Raw genomic sequence first — 24781 nt, 5'->3', positions numbered from 1 at the left:
TAAATCTAAGTTGATCTCCTCCTTGAAATTCCTAAAGGGCCAAATCCTTTTGCTAAGACTTTCATGGATTTTAAAACAACAAAGATCAAACTTTAGCCAACATTTAAATGACTTCAAAAGAAAGCAAAACCACTAGTTTAATCAAAAGTTTTCCCAAATCAAACTTGGGATGTAATTAACCATAGGGGTTTGCCCCTATGGGACGTCTGTACCCCAGAAATAAATAAACCCCACTCGACCAAACATCGAGTGGGGGAATCTCTGTTAAATAATTGTAAATTTTATAGTTGAGTCCATAAGGAAATGATATTTTTATCCTTCGGGGTAATATATCATCATTCTTATGCCGTACTCGATTATAAGATATGCAATCCGTTTGAGGATACAAAAATTCTCCTACAATCAGTAAAGATAGAACACCTTGTCCAGAATCCGAAAGTAAATCTGAATCTAGCTGATTTTCTCTAAAAGGCTGAAGAAGCTTGCAATTCTCCAATTCTATAAAGCCGAAGGAAGGTAAAGATTTCTGCAGTTCAGAATAATCCAAAATCAAAAGTTCAAAACAAACTAAAAATAAATAAACAATGATGACAAACATTAAAAAGCTATTGACATAAAGAACCTGTTGCCCAAAGATCTTCAGACCCCACAAAGGTATCTCGTTTTCAGCAAAAATTTGATTTATCTGTAGGCACGTCAAAGATTTACACCATACAACAAATTAAACTAAATCAATCATAAACCTGGCTTACTTGCCTGTTTTTCACACTCATCAGCAATCTCCGATAGCTTTGTTTCATTGCCTTTCTCATTTTTATCATCTTCATCATCTGAGCTGTATCTCTTTAAAGATTTAGACTTTTTATGGGCAATGCTATCAATTTCTCTCTGCTTTGAATAATAATCACCAAGGAGGTCATCCAAATCAGTCACCTTTTTCCTGTCAAAAAAAAGTTATTTACTGCAACGGCAGATTAACTTGAAAATTTTTTTTTACCAATAAAATGAGATAAAACTAGTCAAGTTGCAAAGAGATTATAATTATTAAACTACAACAACATCAGGCTCCATCTTCTAAAGGCCCAGAAGGAAACCATGTGTTGAATTAGTGTGTAATAAAAAATGTGCAAGCAAACTACTTTGCACAAGTAAAAAAACTAACATCCATCCACATTACAGGTGCCCTAGTTCAAAAAGATTATAAAAACATAATGCAGTCAGCTCATGCAAAAAATATGCAAAAATATCCCAAAAATTTTGTTTTCTAAGAATGTCGTTCTTGTTACGCATCTCACAAACACAAACCTTGACTGCTGACATTTCTTATCAATAGAGGATTAGCATCAGAGTAGAAGTTTCAACAAACCATGACAGTGCAAAATAAAACCATTTTTCTCCATCTTAAAATTTCCAAAATTATAATAGCAACAATACTATTCCTATCAATCAGATGAGCAAGTACAGTAATAAGGATAAAATACTCATACTTATAAGAGTTGACCTATAAAAATTCAACCAAAACTCAGAACGTCAGAATCAACCTCATACAAGTTTCTAAGCATTATTTTGAGTCTATGGATGCTCCAGGGCAAATAGGACAATCAAGCCAGAAAATGGCTGAACAAGCCCAACATGATCATCTTTTCTAGGAGAAAGCATAAGGATATGCTATCTAGTAGGAAACGGTAGTTGTTGCCACTGCCCTTCCATCCACCAGGGGGGCTCTCCAACGGCCCCCTCCAGTTCAAACATCGGCCAACAACAAGGAGGCCTCAATGCCCCCTCTAATTCGACCAATTGCATAGTACAGCCTTTGTTTCCATTGGCATACAATAATAGCATGTTTCTTCGTGCACAAGTTATATCGGATGATTAGACACTCTAAATTATTGTGCCTCTTGTGTTACAGTATTTTTCACATTGTTTGTCTATAACCACCATTACGCTAATAATGGCATTCTCAAAGGCTTGGTATCATTGTATTGTGTGGGCTCCAAAAATTCGGCCCCGGCCTCTGCCCACTTGATGATTGCTTTTTTACTTGGCGAGGGAGTTTTAACGGAATAAGTTCCGGGGTAAATTTTGGAAGGCAGATGGGTTTGTAGATAAGACACTACCCAGAGATTTCGCCCTAATTTTGCAATGACTTTATGATCTGAGTTCTGATTTCCTATAGGCGCAAGCCCCTATAGTTAATTACCCCTCTCGATAATGAGAGAGAATTTTTTATTAATGCTAGACGTCAATCAAATACGTGTAGAGTACATGTTATCTGACATATAGTAGCAGCAATGGGCATTCGGAATTTGGAAATTTGAATATTTTGTATTTAAAATAGAAATTTTCACCATCTTGCACTTATAGCGGATGGTGGGGGAATGGATGATGGACCCGATCAAGATCCCATGGTTTTGTCGTCCCGGGCTATCGTGATCCCTGGTCTACTTAGTCAGAGGAGGTAGTCGACCCAACCTGATAGAAGGATCCTTGTCGGCAACCATGGGTTGCTTCGTCCAAAAGAACATTGTAGACATGGGTTGAATGTTTGTCTAAGGGAACAAATTTGAATCCACCTTAGTTAACAGATGGCTTTTTGCCCTATTGATTATATCATATTGATTCATATCTCAAGGATTTGATGTCAATAAGGAACGTATTAGCTTTGGTCCTAACTGGTATTTCGTGGTGCCATTTGACAGCAAAACCACTCAATTCAGAGAGCCCCGGGTCATAATCGTTTATCATGCGGTGTCATTTAGCTGCAAAATCACCGGTTTGAGGACACGTACTACGTCCTTATTGGCAGAAGATTATTTGAGAATGGATCCTAGTGATATTTTTGACTAGGCATTTGGCTCTTTATGAGCTGAAGTAATTTTTAACTTGTCCACCTCGGCAAATTGTTGCGGAGGGAGGATGGATTTTGCTTTAAGCGTTTGATGGTTTGATTTCAATTTTAAATATTTTTAGATTTTGAGAATCATTGGGATTTTGGATTTTATGGGTATTTGTGTGGAGTTTGAAAGGCATTTGAAATGTTTGGAATAGACCCCTCCGGTTGAGATTTGCATTCAACACAGCCATCATCGGGGTGTTTGGAGTCATTTCCATTTGATTGAACCTTGTCAACCCTATCAACTCTCCGATAGAGGATCGGTTTCATAGGCTTTGTGCCATTGTTTGTGAATTTTCTTTGTTAAAGACCTTGAAGGCCTAATATGAATGCATAAAATAAATATTCCGGTCAACTTCGTGACCGCATTTTTATCCGATGACTCGAACCATGTCTACTCCTATTTACCTGCTTAGGAGGATCGGGTTTCGCAGGCTTCGTGCCTTTGTTAATGAATTCTCTTGATTATAGGCCTTGAAGGCCTAATATGAATGTATTAAAACAAATACACTGGTCGCCACAACCGGGTATTCATTTGAAGGTTCGAACCCTGTCAACTCCTATTGATCCGTATAGAAGGATCGGGTTCAAACTTAAATTCACTTATCGACCCGCGCAGCATCCCTAGACGTCACGTGTGTACCAATAACGCGCTAGCCGGGGCCCATGCGGGTTGTGATTGTATTTTTCCCTTTAGTGTACCTATGTGTATACAATTTATAGTGCACGTGCAGGGGTATTTTATTATATTTTGGTTGTGCGGATAATTATAGTTTGAATGCACAACATTTCATTTAAGAGCCTATAAACACCTTCTGTCTGCTAGTACGAGTGTTGCGGATTCGATGACGATATGGTTTTGATGTTATTAGGCATCTCCTCATCTTGATGTTGACTCCCCTTTTCTCATTCATCGGGTAGGGTTCTTCTGGACTTTGAAATCAGTGACTGCGCCTTGAAAAGAGCTCTTTTCAGGGTCTTTAGTAAAGTGGACTTGTTATTTCTGATATTTGTAGATATCAGAATTTTTTTCTTCCCGAGTACAGACTCAAGAAAAAATTTTGGAACACCAGGAAGTTTAGTTCGAATTTGCTCAAACATCTCTTCCATTCTGCCAGGAGATGTCTTTTTTTGTATGCTGAATTATCTTCAAACCCGACATATTTTGCAGCATCTCAATCACCGTTGTTGAGGGCGACATCTACACTTGTGTCCACAATGGTTCGTTGTACCTACGGTATATCCACTGTTGTTATCCACTGGTATTTTGCAGCATCTCAATCACCCATGCACGCCTTTCTTTTTTTGTGTCCACAATGGTTCATTTGCATTGCAGGGAGACCTCCTGGAAGTGTTTGCAGAAGACCCATTATTCATACATCATATCCACCTTTCACCAATCTCAGGTGGGTTGAATGATTGCACTTGATTGTAGAGACGGGCCTTCCACCATCGATTGGCAGTGTTGTCATCTTCAATCAGCAGGCACTGTAGCTAGTGTTGGAGGTTTCAATAATGCACTTAGGGGGCATCGTACGTTTTGCAACCATTTGTTGTTCTTGCAAGTGTGGCGCATTTAACCTCGTAGGGACTTGTATGTGCTTCAAATGTATTGCATTGTGTATGATGAATGTTGGAGAAACTCCACTCATTTCTAATTCCTTCATACATTTTGACCACATTACTTGTAAGTAGGACCATTGTATGCATTGCAGGGCTCTTGACATCATCTCTTTAACTTATAGATCACTTGTTATACTTTTGCCAACCCTATTGATCATTACTTGAGGGTGCACCGCTTCTAATGTTGTAAATGAGCCATTATGATCCACTAGCTTCCTCCTAAAACTATGATTTTGATATAAAAGCATATCCTTCATGCTCTTCTTGCTGCTTGTAATCAAATTATACTTGCAAGTTCATTTGTATTCTCAAGTTGATTTTGATTTCTGGTTACATTTTGATTTTTATTTCATTTGGTTTTGACTTGATTAATCGTTTAGATTTTGATCAAATGTAAGTCCACTTGTTCATTGGAGTCCAAGTTCTTGTTCTTTTGAGTTCAAACAGGTCCGAGTACAGTATGTTTTCACCTAAAATTTCGGCAATCTCCCGACGACTCCCCCGTTTAGGGGAAAACTATGAAAAACTGGGTCTTTCCCACCATGCGCAATAAAGGTGTGCATGGTAGGTGCCCTCTTTCGAGAACATCGTGGCCGTGTAAAATCTTTGTCCCCACCACGCTAAGAAAGGCGTGCATGGGTCTTCGGTACCTGTTGCAAGAAAAAAGCAGTTGTTTCCCCGCAGGTACAGAGCCGCGTACGGGTACTTAAGAGTTATCCCGGCCACGCTAAGAAAAGCGTGCACCGAGTTTACCTGGCCTAGTCATATGCGTCGCATATTAATTTATAATTAAAAATAAATAATAATAATAACAATAATAAAAATAATAATAATATAAAATAAAATAAAAAAACTTCCCTCTCCCTCCTCTCTGTTCGGCGGATCGACAGGATTAGGCCGAAGCAGCGTGCGGCAAGGGAGAAAGTTACCCTTCACAGACGGTGAGCTTCCGTGTTGCTTCCAATCAAACCAGAAAGGAAAGCCGTGGAGGGTGCGAGGTCGACCAGCAACGACTGGGTCGAAGCAGCCGGGAGCTTCACGGGATTTGGCCAGAGTAGCGCACAGAAGGTAGAGAGTTACCTTCCGCACCAGCAAGCTCCCAGTCATTGCTTCCGATCTAAATGTCTCAACTTCCGATCCGACCGTGAAGGGAACGTCGTTGAGGGAGCCGGTAAAGCGCACGAAAGGGAGAACGTTTCCTTCAAAGCGAGCGAGCTCCCGCATTCTTGCTTCCGATCAAAGTGTCGTAACTTCCGCTCCGATTGGAAAGGGAAGTCGTCGGAGAAGCGAAGTCGCGCAGCCACGAGAGGAGGGAGAAGCGGCGGAAGGGAGTTTCCCTCACAGCAGCGAGTCCCGTTGTAACTTCCGATCGACTCGGAGAGAACGTCGTCGAGTGAGAGAGAGCGGAGAGCGAGAGAGCAGTCGGCGAGAGCTCACGGAAAAGAGAGACTTCGGCCTCATTACTTCGAGCTTTTAACGACTCGAACGAGTCGTGCAGGTGATCGTGCGAGACGCGATGCTTGGTCGTGCGAGGAGTAACGACGACATGCAAGGTTCGGCGCAGGGCAAGTGAGATTTGATTTTTTTTTCTTTGTACAGGTCAACATATTGTCAATCATATTGCTAGTCAATGCTATAAGTGATCATCCTAAGCTAAGACGAGCATAAAACAATTACACCATTAAAATTTCTTCCAACAAGCAACAAAGTTGTATCATCCATATGAAGCCTTCCTGTAATTGCTGACTTGTAACAATGAAAATTATCAACTAATCACATACTAAGATCTTAACACACTTGTTCAGACAACCCAAACCAATTGGTCTACCATCAGCACTTGCAACCACCTTTTTAGATCTGCCTTCCGCTCTAAATTACGAATAACTAAAACAATTAGACGTTCTCGATTTATCTTTTTACTCAAAACTGATAAACAAATCAATGATTGCAACTTCAAGCACTCACTCCCCCCACTAAGGGGGTATAGCCACAACATAAAGGAAGGCCACTCCAAAATTGAGTTTGACTGAAGCACCAAGCCCAAAAGGAGATGCTCAATCTATTCCAAGAAGCTTGGTGCGAAGATTCTCCTAAACCAACTCGGCTTGTAGAAACATTCAAGTCACAATTGCCCAACAACACTCTAGTCATTAGCAGTTTTCGTGCTACTATAGCTCGAATGCTGAGCTTCCAGCAATGGACAGTTGCTCGCAGTAGTAGCAATGCTAGGAATTTACCTTAACATTACTAAGTACAGTAAGTAATTCACCACTTGTGGATCAACCAATTCAGAATCATCTATTAAGTGTAATATGTTGCCTTAAAATGTAGAGTAATACTATCCCTTGCATGTTCTTTTGGGATGAACGTTATCGACTCATAAAAGAAAAGCTCTAGCCTAGGAGCAAAATCCTCTTCACGTAACACAACTAAAATGAAGAGATTCAACGTCACAGTTACAACAACAAATCCCCTTAAGATTCAAGCTACGATGGTCAAATCCTCTAATAGGTCTAGTGATCCCCAAAAACATACCAACCATTTTCAAACAATCACGCACATCCTTTGCACCTCAAGCTCATTGCCTTATCAAGTTTCCTGATTACTATAGGGCTATCACACATTTAAAAGTAAACTTCCTTGAAACTCAAATGAAAAACTCAATAAGCTGGCCAAAATTATAATTGATCAATTCTTCACAAACAGAACAATCATTAAGAAGTCCTTGCACCTTTCTAGTATTGGCATCTTCCAAAATGATAGTGAGTTGGTTAAAGACTACTTTGTTGGTTATACAATAAGGTTGGGCGGATCTTGACGATTAACCTAAAACTTCTTCATAATGGATTAACCTAAAGCTTCTTCATAATGTCTCACTCGACATCTTTTCCCTAAACCATTATGCTCACCACAAAGAAGGAAAATTATGGACATGCAAGTCTATCTAATCTGGAATGCAGAAGACAAGATTGTAGTTAACAAAGCTATCAACACTCATGGCTAATAATTCTCCCAATACTCAAGTAAGAGAAAATTTTAATTGGAAAGAAAAGGTCCATAAGGTCTATACTCTTGAGTGCTCATTAAACTGAAGTGCCCTTAACAACAAGAGAAGCAATCTTCACCATAACAGCAGTAGAGACCACAGTGACAAGACTACCTTCGCTCAATCATTTTTATTATAATTTTCATAGTCATTTAGAAAAATGGTTGCCTCAAGAAACTACAAAAACTAGAACAAAATACTAACAATTGTAACCAATATTTGGAATTCCACCATGGAAGCATACAATACTATAAAACTGATTGAGCGAAGGTAGTATTCACATAGTCATTTAGAGAAATGGGTGCATCAAGTAGCAAAACCTCATACAAAATGATAAGAATCGTAACTTATTTCAAAATCCACCGTTAAAAGTGTACAAAACTATGAAAGTATGAAATTAACTGAAGGATGTGATTGAAAGACTAATTAACCAAGGCTATCAAGATTGCATCCATTATGAAAAGAACACTTGGCCTAATAAAAATCAAATTGGTGGAGAGGAATGACAACCAATACAAGCGAGGGAGATTGAAACCATCGCTAATGGGCCACTCGATCCTTTCAATGCAAGTCCTATCAACCAATCATCGAAAATGAAGTTAAAAAAAGATGTTTTGAGAGCTCAAAATCTTGACTCCAACCAAGAGGGAGTACTCTTCCTACATTAAGAGTTGTTAATTATAAATCTTGGCAGCAGGAGACACTAATTACAATGTTGTTCTCATCAACAATATGAGTTTTATCAATGCTCTCATCTACTCCATATTCTTGAGCATTAGCCTCACCAAGACAAGCTTCAACCTACCGCTAATCCACTTTATGAATTTGACAAAAAAATCTCAATCCATACATGAAACTCAGTAAGATTTATAGCCATTTGGACTCAAGCATCCTAATAGTGTTGAAGCAATCTTCACCATAGCTAGTGTTGAGGGAATCATCACATTCCCTATGACCCCAGACAAGGTGTCTTGTCAAGTCGCCCACCCATCTAGTTCGTAATAATAAGTCAAAGATAGCTAAAAATGTCATATTCAACTTGCTTCAATCCATCTTTAGAGTTATAACATCCCAACAAATGATAAAATTTCACAATCTTTTTGATGTTGAATACCTACCAATGTCATCCAAACTCAAGGAAACCCTTCTATGCCAAAACCCCAACACAAATGACATGCCATTCTCCAAGAAAGTTTGTTTTTTGAAGATTTATGTGAGATACCCTCAATTTTCATTTTATTGAATTTCCTTAATTTATGAATATCTTCTGTTGTACTTAAACATACTTGATCTTCATGTGAGAAACATATGCCACAAGCATACATTAAGATCAACATAATGTTTGCCCCTTCAATGAGAAACTTTCCTATATCATGAAAAAATGGGAAGGTAGCCAACATCAAGGACCTAAGGAAAAAATATTTCGTTGGGGACCAATAGAGGATTTTGTGAAGAAAAAAAATTGCAGAGTGGATACACTAATTAGAAAGACTTGCAACTAAAAGCATTATGAAAAGGAACAATAAAACTATATATTTCAATACATGACAATTGAGCTAAAAATATATTTTCTATTCGTTTAAGTCATAATACAGGCCTTGGTTTCTTGGCCATACAGCCTTATGACAATAATTGGGTCCTAACTTCAAATGAAGAGGTAAAAGAAGACCTAGCTACTTCTGAGGATGATTCTCAATGACAAAATCACGATTTTCATCACTTTCTTAAAGATGATCTATACATATTCTTCATCACACTTGTCCACTTTTGCTAAGGAGTCATGTCACTTGGCTTATGTCAAAGTCCTTGATTTCCATCGTGTTTATTCACTCAACCAAACAAAGACCTTTATTTTAATCATAGATGAGTCCTTCATTTGCTAACTCAATTTCCTACTTCACTTTGATCTCTAACAGTCAGTTACACACAAGCCTTCTCATTTTTTTCAAGCACTTCACACTTAACGTTAAGAAGCCCTTTATGCTCATTCACCATACAGAGATGCAAGTTGTGTCATCCTAATGTATCATGACTTTAAGATCTCGGATTCTTATTCAATAAGTTGATAGTATTCCTCTTCTCTTCGTCAAAGCTACCTAGACTGGTGACCTTCCAAGAAATTTCCTCATGCAGTTCAAACAATTTCCATTGAACTTCTACACTTCTTCTTCAAGGACTCAAATTCGACTTTTAGACATATGATCCCCTTTTATTCTTCAAAGATCTTAAACTAAATATTTTGCAAAGCTCCACAGAAACGTTTTAATGCCTTTGATGAGTTAAGACACCTCCGAGGACTACAACTTGAACTTTCGTCCATATTCTCTCCCCATAAGTATTTCAACCTCATGAATATGAGATACCATACATTGTGGGTGTCAACCATGCAATGTTATGTTCAATGTTAGCGGATGATTACAAAACAAAGAGGATTAATATCTAAATCCCACCAACATGGAGAAGTATGATGGAAACATACTTGATTTTCAAGTTCTTGTTGACTTAAATCCATATGATCTTAGTCAGTAGACATCAACATATAGTTACAAGAGATCATAGTCATACTACTCCATCGTCAATTGGCAAAAGGATAAACATTCTTATCTCGCTCTACTAACCATTTTAGTTCGCCTTTTGACCTCCTTCTTTGGGTGCAACTGAGGAAAAGTGATGTCCAATCACTTACCCTTATACTCGTATGTTATTTACACAGCACAAGTTGTTCAAACTAAACGGATCATGACTTTTAGATATCAGCTTCTTGCTCAATGAATTGATAGTAATTCCTTTCTTTTCATCAAAGCTACCAAGATTGATTTCATTCCAAGAAAGCTCCTCCTGCACCTCGAACAATTTACTTTGACTCTTCAACGCTTCATCTTAAAAGGCCTCCAACTCTACTCATAGGCACATGATCGCCTTTTGTTCTTTGGGGATCTTCAATTGATTATTTTGTACACGACAACTAAAGCCTTCAATAAGTTAGATACCTACAAGGTTTACAACTTGAGCTTTGCTGATTCTCTCTCCAAATGTATTTTGATCCCGTGAATGTGAGGTTCCATACACAAAGGGTGTCAAACAATGCAATGGCATGTTTCATCCATTTGCAGATTATTAGATAAGCATGATGACAAAATACTTGACCTTCAAGTTTTTGTTCGACTAAAACACATGTGATCTTCATCATTATACATCAACAGTGGGCTAGAAGAGATCTCAATTATTAATTAGCACACAGCCTACTTTCATTTCTCCCTCTACTCATCATTCCAGGTCACCTTTCAACCTCCTTCTCTAGGTGCAACTATGGAAGTGTCATGCTTGGTCATTTAGCTCCTTAGTCTTCAGAGTAATAGAGGAAGATTCTCATCTTCCTTCCTCTGGGTAGTGGATCATGCACACAAGTTGATGGATTGATCATTCATCCCTTTCTTGACCTCTCCAAAGGATGTGACTGTGATCTCAACTAGATCATGAAATAGTGAATAGCCTCCCCTATAGCAACCAATAGATGCGGTAAAGCTCACCTTGTGTGCATAGGGTGTCACTAAGAATAAGCAACTTTAACACAACATCCTCAACATCCTTAGGAAAAGCCGCATACTTTGATATTAGTCCTTACCTCCAAGAAGCCTCCAAGTGTTCTTCACAAAAATAAACCAATATTCCATTCGAAAGACATTTTTAACCATGACACATTACCATCATAGGTAGAGGTAGACCTAAAAAGGCTTGGTTACAAAATATTAGAAACTATCTTTCTTTATTAGATTTAAACTGGAATTTGACTTTTAACAAGACACAATGGAGAAAAAGGATTCATGTAGCCGACCCCACGTAGTGGGACAAAGGCTTGATGTTGTTGTTGTTGTTGTTGTCACAATACCATCATAGCTCACAAGTGATTCTTCCTTTTCAGTTACTTCTCATGTGATAGAAGCAAGTGAAGAAGTCTACCATCAACGTTAAAAAATGTTCTTTAACGAAGACGAACAACCCAAGAATGATAAGTTCACTTTGTAAATGAATTAAGAAAATGGGACCGCCCAAGCTAGGAAAAGCTCAAGCACTCTAACACCAAAGGAAACCTCAATCCCCCAAGATAATTGTTAGACCGGTCCAGCCGGTCCATATTGGAGCGGCTCACGAAATGAAGGCGGAACTCTTTCGCCTCCTGCAGGTGCCGCATGAGTTGCCGAAGCAAACGGCGCATTTTAGGAAGGATTTTTGAGGGATTTGGGAGGGAAATTTGAATGTAGGGATTGTTTAGGAATTTCATTTTGATTTGTATGCATTAAATACTTTGTTCTCCTAGGGTTAAGGCATCTTGAATTTGACTGGAATTTGAGATCACTTAGATTTAGGTTTTCTTTGGGCTCTAGCGGCGTCTAGAGATTTGGGATAGATTGATCCTCCTCTCGAATAGAGGATCAATTGTATCTTGTGATTTTCCATTTCCCTTTCATCATAAAAATACAAATTATTTACTATTTTTTGTGATTTTGTGTGGATTTTTGTGGAGGATTATCATTGTTTTCTGAAGATTGATAGGAAATATTTGAGATCTACGAGTGTTTCCTATCAAATTGGTATTAGAGCTGTTTTTAGGACCTTTGGTGGGCTGTTTTGGTGAATTTCAGCATGTGTTCTTGGGATTTCGAAGAAGAAAGTTGCTATTTTTAAAGGTCGAAGTCCAAATTTTTATTTCTTCATAAATCCAGGCATCAATGGCGGCCAAAAAATGGATGCGTTGGAAGAACGCCTCGAAGTGGAGATTGAACAAATAAAACATGAAATTTTAGATCTCCAAACTCAAGTTTCAGATTTAAAAAAAGATGTTTCAGCCATCTGTGATAAGTTTGATTCAAAATTTTCCATCCTAGAGGAGATGTTAAAGAAAGTGCTCAAGGGCCAAATCAAAATATTACCGTTGGAGGGGAAGGAAAGCGCTGAAAGCCAGAAAGATGGGAAAAACCCTAAGCAAATCAGGCAAAGAGGAGATCAGGAGGTAGTGACTCGAAAGGGAGAATAGAGAATACATCTCCTTGAGCCTATTCCGAGGGAGGAGCAGGACAAAAGGTATGAGGAGAGGAGTGAGGAGGTAGGGCAAGAACGAAGATGTGCTCATTTGGAGAGGTGAAGGGGCAAGATTGGAAAGGAAAATGGGTAATTATGATCAAAGGGGGGCTGAATTTGAAAGGGGAGGGGTTTGTGATGATTCAAGGGGTGTTGAATTTGAAAGAAAAATGTGAGAATTTGATGAAGGGCTTATGTATGAATGTAGAAAGGATGATTAAGACACTTGGGGGGAACCACCTCCTTGGGGAAGAAGAAAATATGAAGGGAACAAAGGGAATGGATGTGATCTGAAGGTGAGAAAGCTGAAGATACCTATTTTTGATGGAGAGGATGCCCACGGGTGGAACTACAAGGTGGAAAGGTACTTTACTATCAACAGGTTGATAGAGGGGGAGAGACGGTTGGCAGCCGGGATGTGCTTGGAAGGGAAAGCTTTAGCATTATACTAGTGGAGGGATACGTGACCAATAAGGACCTGGAGGGAGTTTAAGGACTGCATGTTGGAATGTTTCCAAACCAGCAGGGGAGGGAACTTCTACGAGCAGTTCTTCGCTTTGATGCAGGAGGGGACAGTGATGGAGTATCATGAGCAATTTGAGTACCTAGCCAGTCGAATGAATTGGCTTCTAGAGTCTGCACTAGATGGGGACTTTATGAAGGGACTGAAACCAAAGATCCATGCCGCAGTCAGAGTGATGAGACATCGGTATTTGGGAGAGTCTATGGAGCTAGCTCAGTTGGTGGAGCATCAGAAGCACCTGGAAAAAGGAGCAGGAGGCAGTAGTTCAGGAGGCTCGTACAAGATGACCACCACCTTTTTAGCACCCAAGGAGCCAACATCAAGTACTCATAAGGAGACTTCGAAGGAGAAAACTGTCGGAGGATGATTTGGGGACAACTTCAAGAAGCTCACAAAAATAGAATTACAGGAGAAGAGGACGAAGGGGATCTATTTCCGATGTGACGAGAGGTATACGCCGAGGCATATGTGTGAGGATCGAACTATTCAGGTTCTTACCATTTGTGATGAAGAAAGAATGGAGGGAGGTGTCATCTTTCCACCTTGTGGATAAGGTGGGTCTTTGGGAAGGGAGTATTGTTAGACCGGTCCATTGGACTGGTCCAGCAAGACCATACTGGACCGGCTAACGAAATGGAGGCAGAACTCTTCCGCCTCCTGCAGGTTCCGCACGAGCCGCCGAAGCAAACGACGCATTTTAGGAAGAATTTTTGAGTGATTTGGGAGGGAAATTTGAATGTAGGGACTATTTGGGAATTTCCTTTTGATTTGTATGCATTAAATACTTTGTTTTCCTAGGATTATGGCATCTTGAATTTGGCTGAAATTTGAGATCTCTTAGATTTAGGTTTTCATTGGGCTCTAGCGGCGTCTAGAGATTTGGGAGAGATCGATCCTCCTCTTGAATAGAGGATCAATTGTATCTTGCAATTTCCATTTCCCTTTCATCAAAAAAATACAAATTATCTACTATTTTTTGAGATTTTGTGCATATTTTTGTGGAGAATTCTCGCTATTTTCTGAAGATTGATAGGAAATACTTGAGATCTACGAGTGTTTCCTATCAATAATCTAGTTGATGCTTAGATAGTAAAGTACTCCATCAAAGGCCTCATAAAAACTTTCTAGAGCACACAAACTATTATACCTTCAGGGAAGAAGAATCACCTACTTATATTGCTTATAGTTTATTCTTATAATTGATGTAGGCAAGGGGGGGTCAAAACAAGTTGAGTTTAAATTTTGGTGAGCTTCTAAAATCAGCTCATTAATGAGCTTCTTCTACTTATGTTTCAGCTCATAAATGCTTTTCCACTACTTAATTTAGCTAATTAAATCAAAAAGGTATGCTTTTATTTCAAGCTCATTATTGTGGAGTTTATTGGAGTGGACTTGTGCCTCTTCTCCTCCCTTTGTCTTCTTGGTTTCCCCTTGCTGGTTGATTTCCCGTGCCCTGCCTCTTTATCTCCTGTGCTGGCTTTTCGGGTCCCTTGCTGGCTGGCTTCCCATGGACTGTTGCTTTGGCTCCTGTGCTGATTTTTCGGGTCCCTTGCTGGCTAGATTCCCGTGGCTATTTGGGGAGGAATTCCATGGAATTTTTCCTGTTTTCTGTGCAATTTTCCTGCAGCAGTTTTGTTGTCTTTTGGCCTTCCATTTGGTGACTATTGGCCTTCCTCTTCTCCAATTTATGAGGGCTGTTTTAAGGGCTTTTGGGCTGCTTCTTCCCTCCTATATATATGATTGTTTTGAGCTATTTTAGGTTGTTGTGTGATGATGATTTTTGGAGATAAAACCTGAGGGTTTTCTTTGGAATAGCTTGCGAGCTATGTCCTTCACCTTCTTCTCCTCTCTATAGCTTGTGAGTTATACTTCTTCTTGGCTTCTAATCTCATTCTTCTTCCCGCAAGTATCCACCTCACTTGTATCCTTCTTCTCAACATTTGGCAAAGCCGTTGTGTCTTTATTTTGTCGTTTGTAAGCGTCAAAAGTTTGTAAGTCATTTATATTATAAAGTGAAGTTGTTTTTTTTTTTTTTTGTTTAAATATCGTATTTCAATTCATTATCCAATCACACAAACTTTAGTGAAAAACTCATTTCTTTTATATATCCCACAATTTTTTTTCCTCCATCTACACAGTACAAGAATTGTTAACCCTTAGCAACATCAATAGAATTTGAGGGACAAAACAAAATTCTCTAAATCAAAATAAATTTTAAAGGGAATCCTTAAGGCTCACAAAAACTTTGTAGCATTTGGCCAAGTGATGAAGCCACATCATGTTTCTAAATTATATGAACAAAAGATACAAATTCTCAATCTTATTTCACTTATAAAAATGCATTTAGATCATACTAAAATTTTGGATCACGCTCCAAGTAATTGTAACAATCCCCTAAAATTTTGTTTGATATCAATGTCAGTTTAACCATAAAAATTTGTCAAAATTGGTTAACAAAATTCCAGTAATATGGAAGTCACCAAAAAATTGCCAATTTCATGAAGAAAATAATGGAATTATCTTAAAAAAACATGGATCTCAACATATGTGTAATGAGGATGTGTGCAAAATTTCAATAAAATGCAAAAGATAGGAAGACTTTGAAAAAAATCAAAAAGAAACTCTCAAATTTCATTTAAACATGAACATAGAAGAACCTCCACTAAAGATTTTCACCAACCGATTAAAGTCAACTCCTCTAACTTGCAGCCTTTGTAGTGGATGGTCATTCATCACTACTACATTCATTGAAGCCTCATTCTTCAGCAAATCTTTCTCGTTTCAAACTACATCAACAACTAAATTTATTTAACTAAAATTGAATCACATATGAGATCCATCTAAACGATACCATGTTCTTGATAGGGTCCAACTAGTTAAAGTTGTGTGGTAAATTGAATATGTTGGTTCACAAACAAAGGAGAAGATGATCCTTCATTAATGTCCATGTAGTGATCACAATCGATGAAGTTTGACTCGAATCATTTCTCATTCCTCATCTTGAAGCTAATCATAGATCATGTCTACTCTACAAATATATTTTTAAACACACAATAGAGATGACCAAAAATAAGAGGGAAATAATTAGGATCATGAAAATTCCTATTTTATCAAGCATAAATTTTGACACAAGTACAAATCTCAAGTCCACTGAAAAGAATCAAACTAGAGCTTAATTTGACTAAATTTTATTGAACTTCTGCTCATAATGGCATAATCAATCCAAAACATATTTGGACATCACATTGATCCATTATATCTTTATACAACTAGAATTGGGACCATTTCATAGCCCAACTAGATTGGCCATATTCCTCATGAAAAGCCCTAAACTAAGATGGTAATCAACACCATTGTTCCGGTCATTCCGATAATTCACTCAAATTAACCATGAACAAGCACCATGTTTTAGCATCCATTATGTCAGTTTGTATTCATTCAGGCAAAAATCATTTTAAATACGTAAAATTTCTCTAAATTTCCACTCCCTCCTGCAATTCACCTTTTATGAGTTTTTAGACTTAAAAACTCCACTCAAGTATAGCAATGAATCCATATAAAGTTTGTGGGCATTGGCACATTTCTTGTCATATCTATAAAAGAAGGCAATGGGCCTTCTCTCTATTAATCTTGTCAAATTATTCATGGAAATATTGTTTTATGATCACTAATATCCTTATAATGTGCCAATGAAATGTTATCTTTGGATCAATAATCAAAGACTTCGCTAACAACAGTTGTAACCAACCTAGATTTGGGCGATCAAACCAAGAGGTGAGGTCTATTTAATAAGTTTTTCCATAATGAAGATCTTATTCTACTATTCTGAATAAAATGAAATTAAAACCATATTTGACAAAAAGATCTCTCTAATTTTATAAGTAGGCCCAACTTCAATTCATTTGGTCGTATTCATAATTTTTTAGAGCTTGAGCAAAAATTATGAATCTCTATTGACAGCCATGTGATGACACTAACAAAAACCGATGCAATGCATCCTATTAACAATGAGTTGTTACTTGTTGTTGCCAAATGTGATGCTTGTAGAGAAAGACAAACATGATGCTCATAGTAAACATGATCTCATTGGCAATGTGTTTGATGCTTGCTATGGTGGATATGTGATAGGAAATACTTGAGTTCGCAAGTAATCCAAGAGGAAATACTTGAGTTCGTAAGCAACCCTAGCAATAATTGATAAAAACAGCAGAAACAATGCGATATTCTCAATGTTGAAACGAAAGATTGTAGTAGTGGATTCAAAGCACAAGGTAAGATACAATTGATCCTCAATTTAAGAGGAGGATCGTTCTCTCCCAATCTATAGATGACGAGTTTAGAGCTCAAGACACCAAAAAAAACTTCAAGAGAAACAAATCAAAGCATAACCCTAACCCTAAAACACCTCATGCTATTTAATACATAAACCTTCTAAATCCAATCTCCATCCAAAACCCTAACCGCCCCCTCCTTTTTTGTTTTGGATTCAATTTGAAAAGTGGGACCCACTATTGTGGGCGGCAAAGAGGGGAGGAGGCGGTACTAGCCCGCCTCCTATAGACCAAAACTGGCCCTAGGTGGACTAGTTCAGGATTTGGGGCCGGTTCAGCAGGAACCGGCATAACAATATGATGCCTGCTAATGACATACCCTAACACTTGGCGTAAAAGAATTATATGACGCCTATCAATGGCGAGGGTGATAGTACTCATTCACAAAAGGACATTGTTTACTAACAACATTGTATCATTTGTTTGTGTCATCCAGAGGTTAACTAACAACAAGATGTTCGTAGCTAATGTTATTCATATAGATGTTGCTAGGAGACACCATTTGTGTTGATATTGCATTAAGTACGCTGCCATCCACAATTGCAGTCGACATGCGTGACCACCATAACAAGTACCCCAAACAACATTATCTTCATTTTTTTTTCGTCTCAATGTGAACTTGTGCTGGCATCCCTCCAATTTAGAGTTGAACCTCTATTACAAAAGATGGATTTTGCATCTAGGGCGTGCAACTGTTTTTTTTTTTTTTTCTTGGGAATTTCTAAATAAAAATCCCTCAACTTATTAATTGCATGAAAGTGTAAACTTCGCTCTCTCTTCAAAATTGCATCAAGGTGCATGAATGCGCGCTGGGTATCTAGAACTGTTCAAGGAAGTCGGGAAAGAGAGAGGTGAACAGCGAAGGACTGTAGGAGATCAAGAGATAGGGTTAACCATAGGCAACCTTTTAGTTGGGGCGGGTGGAAAGTTCAGAAGCAGGTCCTCCGCCTCGAAATCGAGAGGATCACTCATCGCGAAGGAAAACGGCGCCCCGCAATACCGACCCGCAGTACGCCCCACATGAAACAGCTTCGAAACGGCTTGCCAATACGTTGATTCAGCTCTCCGACAAAAGCATATATATATATATGAGGAAAATAGGAATTTTATTCCAAAAAATACAGGATATGTAAGAAAAACAAAAAAAAAATTACAACATCAAATTAGAACCTAACAATTAGAACCTAACAATGAAAGAAAAAGCTTCTAAAAAAATGAGAAAATAAAAATTGCGAGAATACACCTACAAAGATAGGTAATCCCAACGAAAAAAATAACTCAAGAAGAAAAAACCAATTGTCCCAGAACCAACTGAACCCATAAGAAAAAACTTCTAAGCCAATCAATAGCAAAATAGCCTCTCCTCTTGATGTAGCCCAGGAAAGGCTCGAGAAGAGGAGTGAACCACCACTAGTGAAATTCAAACTCCTCATAAGCAAGAAGAAAGGATAATAACCCAATCGAGCCCCTAAACTTGCAATAACACCCAAGGGCAGTAAGAGCATCTCCCGAATCCTAGAAAACAGTAAGAAAATAATGAGAATAAAAGAAAAAATTCAGATACATAAGAGAAGAACAAACCTTCAGTGGTTTTATAACCGACCATCCAAGGTTATATAAAAAACCTAGTTGCCATAAACCAACAAAAAGCACTACCAGATAAAAATCCAAAAATAAAATGAAAAGATTTCCAATGAAAAATCTTAGTTAAAAGATTATAATATAGAAGTATACTCAAAGAATCAGTATTAGAAAAATATTCTCAAACCTTATGGAATTCCTCTCTTCCCAAATAAAGTAAATAAAACAACTAACTGATGATAAAAAAAATTCTTAATATGAGAATCATAGTGAAGATAAGAAATAAAATACAGTAATTGCTCTAAATTAGGCCTGAACATAAAAAAATTAATATGAGGCAAAAAAAAGTTAGAAATAATACAAAAAGAATAATCATACTAAAAACAAATGATTATGACTTCTATCTGCTTTCAAACAAAGGATACAAGAAGTAGAGACATTAAGATTTCTCTGAATAAGGACATCAGATGTTTTAATCCCCTAGCAAAAGTAAGCCTAATTTGCTCTGTTGTTAAAGAATCAACAGCAATCAGAACCCCAATCAAACTTGCTATTTAAGAAATGCCTTCCAATGTAAGGTAAATCAAGAAATTTGACCCATAAAGGTATGAACGTAAACTCTTCACGATTAGGATAGAGGCGATCATTTTTGAATAATAAATGTTTTACCAAAGAAATATTAAGGGCCACCCGACCAAACTAAATCATAATCTTCTAGATAAGAATACTTCATCAAAAAAAAGCTCTCATTCAAAGCAAGTAGAGTTGGCATGTAAATATTTGACATGACCCAAAAACCTAATCTGAAAATTTTAGGTTAGGGTCAACTCAAACTCGAAACGGGTCTGATTCAGGTTTAACAATTCAACCTGTTTCAAAAATCAGGTCGAGTTCGGGTTAACCCTTAGACCCAAAATTAACCCATTTTTTTACCCAGCAACCCATTTTTACCCAGCAACCCATTTTTGACCCAAAAAGAGGTGATTTACCCATTTTTTGGACCCAAAAACTAGCAATTTTTTATTGGTACCAAGTCATATAGGATTGACTCGGACCCGAAATGGGTGGGTTTGAGTCTGAAAATTTGAACTGTTTGTAAAAATGAGTCAGGTTCGGGCTGACTCGAATAGTGCCAGGTCAGTTTTGGGTTCAACCCGAACATGACCCGTGAACCAAAATTGACACCCCTAAAGTAGAGTAAAACCACCAAGAAGGTAAAAAAGAAATAGAAAAAGGTTTGGGTGAAGATTAACGAGATGTCAATAACCTATTCCAAGTTTTCATTCCTGACGAGGAAAAACTCGAAGCCGGACAAGGATGCAAATATAATTTTAGAGGAGGAAAAAAAAGAATCCATGAATCCATAGAAGAAAAAGAAAATAAATCTATTCTCAAACTATAAAAACCCTAAAATATCCACCAAGAAGGTAGATGAAAAGCAAAAATAGGGCGAAGGCTAGCCTAGGGAGACCAAGAAACCCTCATCTGGGAGAGTAGCATCAGATGTCTCTACGGTCTTGATTAAATGCATGTTTGTTGTCCGGTCTTGCAGGTATGTAGACCTAAGAGTGGCCACACTGTCGTGACTCTATGGACTCTATTCAACCATGTGTCAAGTCACATATTGATCAAATACATTCAATGCTTACTATTTTAATAAATATATTCTTAAATTTATTTTAAATGTAATAAAAAAATTAACTATTATGATGAATGAAATTAGCTCTAAAAAGTTTAAATTTAAATCCTCATTTGAACTTTGTTTCAAATGTATTCACTTGTGTCTAGAGGAGGATAAATTATTACTTTTGGAGCCTAGACATAGCAATGTATTCGAACTCTTATAAAATAATGACACATGAATTTTGTATTTTATTTTGCTCTTATTAGCCTGACCGACCTAGCTAAGAGGTGGTATTTAATATAGATTTCTTATTATTATATTTTTCTCTTACGAGCTAATCGAATCGGTCGGGCCTAGTGGTGAAAATTTTGAATTCATGGCAGATCAAAAGTTGCGGAGTCAGTTCATTTTTCATCTTCAAATTCACTTTTCATCTTCTGTATTGGACTGGGTTCACTATTCACTCTTCATCTTTGGCATTGTAGATGTTTCATTATTCATAAGCATTCATGTGATCTATTAACTCGTTAAGTTCCATCAAGGTTAGTATGTCATTCTCATTCAGTTCATCTTCAAATATATAATTTTTTTGGTGTTTCTCTAAAAATAGTTTTTAGGGTTTACATTTATGATTTTTAGGATCTAGGGTATTTTCTTGTCACTTTTTTGTTGTTGTTGTGACCCACCTTGTTTAAAAACAAAAGAGTTGTGACCCACCTTATTTAATAAGAACAAGATCATTCATTGCACTATTAAAAAAAGTGCAAAGGGCAATCGATTTGGCATACACGATTGGATGCTTGCGGTACTGCAAACTGCAAATGTAAACCTTCATGTAAAATTTTAAACATATAAGGTTGTACAGTGTGTATTGACTGTATATTGAGTGTGTATCAAGGGTGTATCGACTACATATCAACTTTGTATTTCATTTTCTAAATTAGGTTACACATATTTCATGCATTGTATATGAGTTATTTTTGTTCATTTTTATTATTCTTTTTTGAATTTGTATTAATTGTGCATTAATTGCATATTAATTGTGTGTCAATTGGGTATTGATTGTGTATAGACTGTGCATAGATAATGTATTGAATGTGCATTAAGGATTGAACTTGTAAGGAATAATTTCTTTGATACAATGTCAAGATAATTTCATTATGTATTAAATGAGTATTGACTATTTATTGACTTTGCATTTTGTCTTCTAAATTAGGTTGCACATATTTAAAATGTTTATGAATTATTTTTGTTTATTTTTTCTCTTTTTTGATCATGTATTATCTTTGTATTAACTTGATATTCACTATCTATTATCTGTGTATTGACTATGTATTGACTGTGTTTCAATTATGTATTGATTGTATATCGACTTTGTATTTCATTTTCTAAATTAGGTTACACATGTTTTAAATATTTATGATTTATTTTTGTTCATTTTGTGTTAACTATGTATTGACTTGGTATTTAGTATTTATTAACTATGTATTAATTACTTATTGATTGTGTATTAATTATATATCAATTATGTATTAACTGTATATTAACTATATATTGACTGTGTATAGACTTTATATTTAATTTTTTTAAATTATTTTTCAGAGCTTTTAAATATTTATAAGTTATTTTTATTTATATTTTATTAATTATGTATTGACTGTCTATTAAATGTGTATTAATTATATATTCAATGTGTATTCATTATGTATTGACTATATATTGATTGTGTATTGTCATTATATTCCATTTTCTAAATTAGGTAGCACAAATTTTAAATGTCTACAAGTTATTTTTATCCATGAAGTATTAACTATGTATTGACTTAATATTGACTATCTATTAATTATGTATTAATTACATTTTGATTGCATATTAATTATGTATTGACAACATATTGATTATATATTAACAGTGTATTGACTTTGCATTTCATTTTTTAATTTTTTTTTTCAAAAATTTCAAATATCTATGAGGTATTATAATTCATTGCTTATTAACTATTTATTGAATGAGTATTGACTATCTATTAACTGTGTATTTACTTCTTATTCACTGTGTATTAACTATGTATCGACTGTGTATTGATTTTGTATTACATTTCGTAAGTTAGGTTTATTAAATTTCACTAGTAAAAATAATTCTTCATGGATCAATGAATGATACACAATTTTAATTATATGCTAACTGTATATCGACTATGTACTAACAGCTTGTACACAGTACACATCAGTACAAATCTTGTAAATAGTTAATATATAGCTTTTACCAAGGGAGACAATGTCAATACATATATACTATGTATTGATCATATACTAACTGTCTACAAACTTATACAGTCAATACATAATTTGTAGATAGTCAATACATAACTTATACCAGGGGGAATTATACTCAATAAGTATATATTGACTTTGTACTGATTGTCTATAAGCTTGCACACAATGTGTTGTTACTAGAAACCCTAAAAAATAAGGAGTTTCAAATTTACTGATAAGTTGAAACCCACAACACCTTCAATCAACATAACTTCTTCTCATACCCTAAACCTGTCATTGCTTCAGGCTACAATTTTTCAACTTTAAGTTTTCTTGAACATTTGCATATCGCCTTTTATCCTCCACGTCCTTGGGCATATCATCTACTCGAATAATGCAATGTCCTCCTCTAAAACAATACTCATCTTTATCAGTTGTTCCTCATTTTTTAAAATCTTAAATATTGTAGAGCTCTCATGGTTTTTTTTTTCTTAAAAAGGAGCATCAACACTAAACCTTAAAATTGAATGGGATGGCAAAAGAAAAAAGTCAAAACTACCACCTCTGAGTATGGTTAGTCGGGCTGGCAAGAGCAAAATAAAATATGAAATCAACATGTCTAATCCATATGTCACAATTTTGTTGGAGTATAGATGAAGAGCTACATCCAGACTTCATGCATAATAATTTCTTCTGAAGGAGAAGGGGATTTTAATATGAGAGCTCGCCGAGGCAATTTTGAGAGTAATAGCCTCGTAAGGATGGCCTTTTAGAAAAAGGAATTACACGTCAAAAGTGTATTGAGTACAAAAGAATTAGAAGACAAGGCATTCATCGATATCACAAATGGTGAGTGACAAGAGGATTTAGGAACTAAACTTACAAATTTACACACCTAAAAGTGGTGGCGTGCAATGGTCATTAGGGAAGTAATTGTGAAGCCACCACAAATAGAGAATGCAATGCTCAAACAAAGGCAAGTGTTGATTCTTGTTAAATCTTTATTAGGTTATTAAACCTAAGTTAATGTCCTAAGGCTAACCAAAATGGGGGCTGAATTGGTACTTTTTAAAACTTCCTGCTTGGATTTAAAAGTTTGAAACCAGTTAATGATTAGTGGCAAGTTAATTAAGGTTTTAAAACCTTTTTCAACCATGAAAAATAATACTTGCAGTAAGTAAATAAGAAGCAGAAAAATAAAATGACACAAAGATTTACAGTGGTTCGGTCAAGCATGACCTACATCCACTTCCTGAAGACTCTCTCTTCAGGTATTGTACTATTACTACAAGTGTCTCTTCTTTTGTCCCCACAGCAAGGCGGAGAAGCCTTCACAAAACTCTCTTCCACCAATCCCCGGTGCAGCAGAGAAATGACATCCTTTTACACTCTCCAAGTGTCGGCAGAGAATCTTCAGTTGTTTACACTCTCCAAGTGTAGACAGAGAACCATCGGATGTTCACACTATCCAAGTGTAGGCAAAGAACCTTCATCCTTTTACATCCTCCAAGTGTAGGTAGAGAACCTTCATCTTTTTATACCCTCCAAGTGTAGGCGAAGAACCTTCATCCTTTTACACTACCCAAGTGTTGACAGAGAACCGGATCTTCTCCAATATCTTCTCACAAATAATCTAGAAAGATAAGAGGAGAGTGATAATCAAATAAATTACAAAGAGATCCTTGTCTTTGAGTAACCCTATAAATCCTTCACACTCCACTTGCAAGAAATCTCTCTCAAACACTCTTTCACATTCTCTCTTTTAATTTCCCTTGAAAATTACGAAGTAAAAAAGAGAAGATTAAAAGATACGTCAGTTTTAGTAA

The 24781-nt window shown here is 36.7% G+C and overlaps 1 protein-coding gene across 1 annotated transcript in view; it reads right to left on the bottom strand.

Moving 5' to 3' along the window:
• The window catches only part of LOC110100346, an 81549-nt gene extending 62998 nt beyond the window's left edge, over positions 1-18551 (bottom strand). The window contains exons 1-4 of the mRNA XM_028695971.1: positions 18400-18551; positions 757-940; positions 623-685; positions 421-526 (exon numbers count right to left, since the gene is read on the bottom strand). Of these exons, the coding sequence (XP_028551804.1) occupies positions 421-526; positions 623-685; positions 757-940; positions 18400-18467 (421 nt within the window). The 5' untranslated portion in view covers positions 18468-18551. The remainder of the gene's footprint in view (positions 1-420; positions 527-622; positions 686-756; positions 941-18399) is intronic.
• Positions 18552-24781: the final 6230 nt, after the last annotated feature.

Source organism: Dendrobium catenatum, unplaced genomic scaffold (assembly GCF_001605985.2).
Source record: "Dendrobium catenatum unplaced genomic scaffold, ASM160598v2 fragScaff_scaffold_72, whole genome shotgun sequence".
Classification (NCBI taxonomy): Eukaryota; Viridiplantae; Streptophyta; class Magnoliopsida; order Asparagales; family Orchidaceae; genus Dendrobium; species Dendrobium catenatum.
The sequence above is the reverse complement of the archived record's forward strand: the minus strand, read 5'-3'. Positions and strand labels throughout refer to the sequence as shown.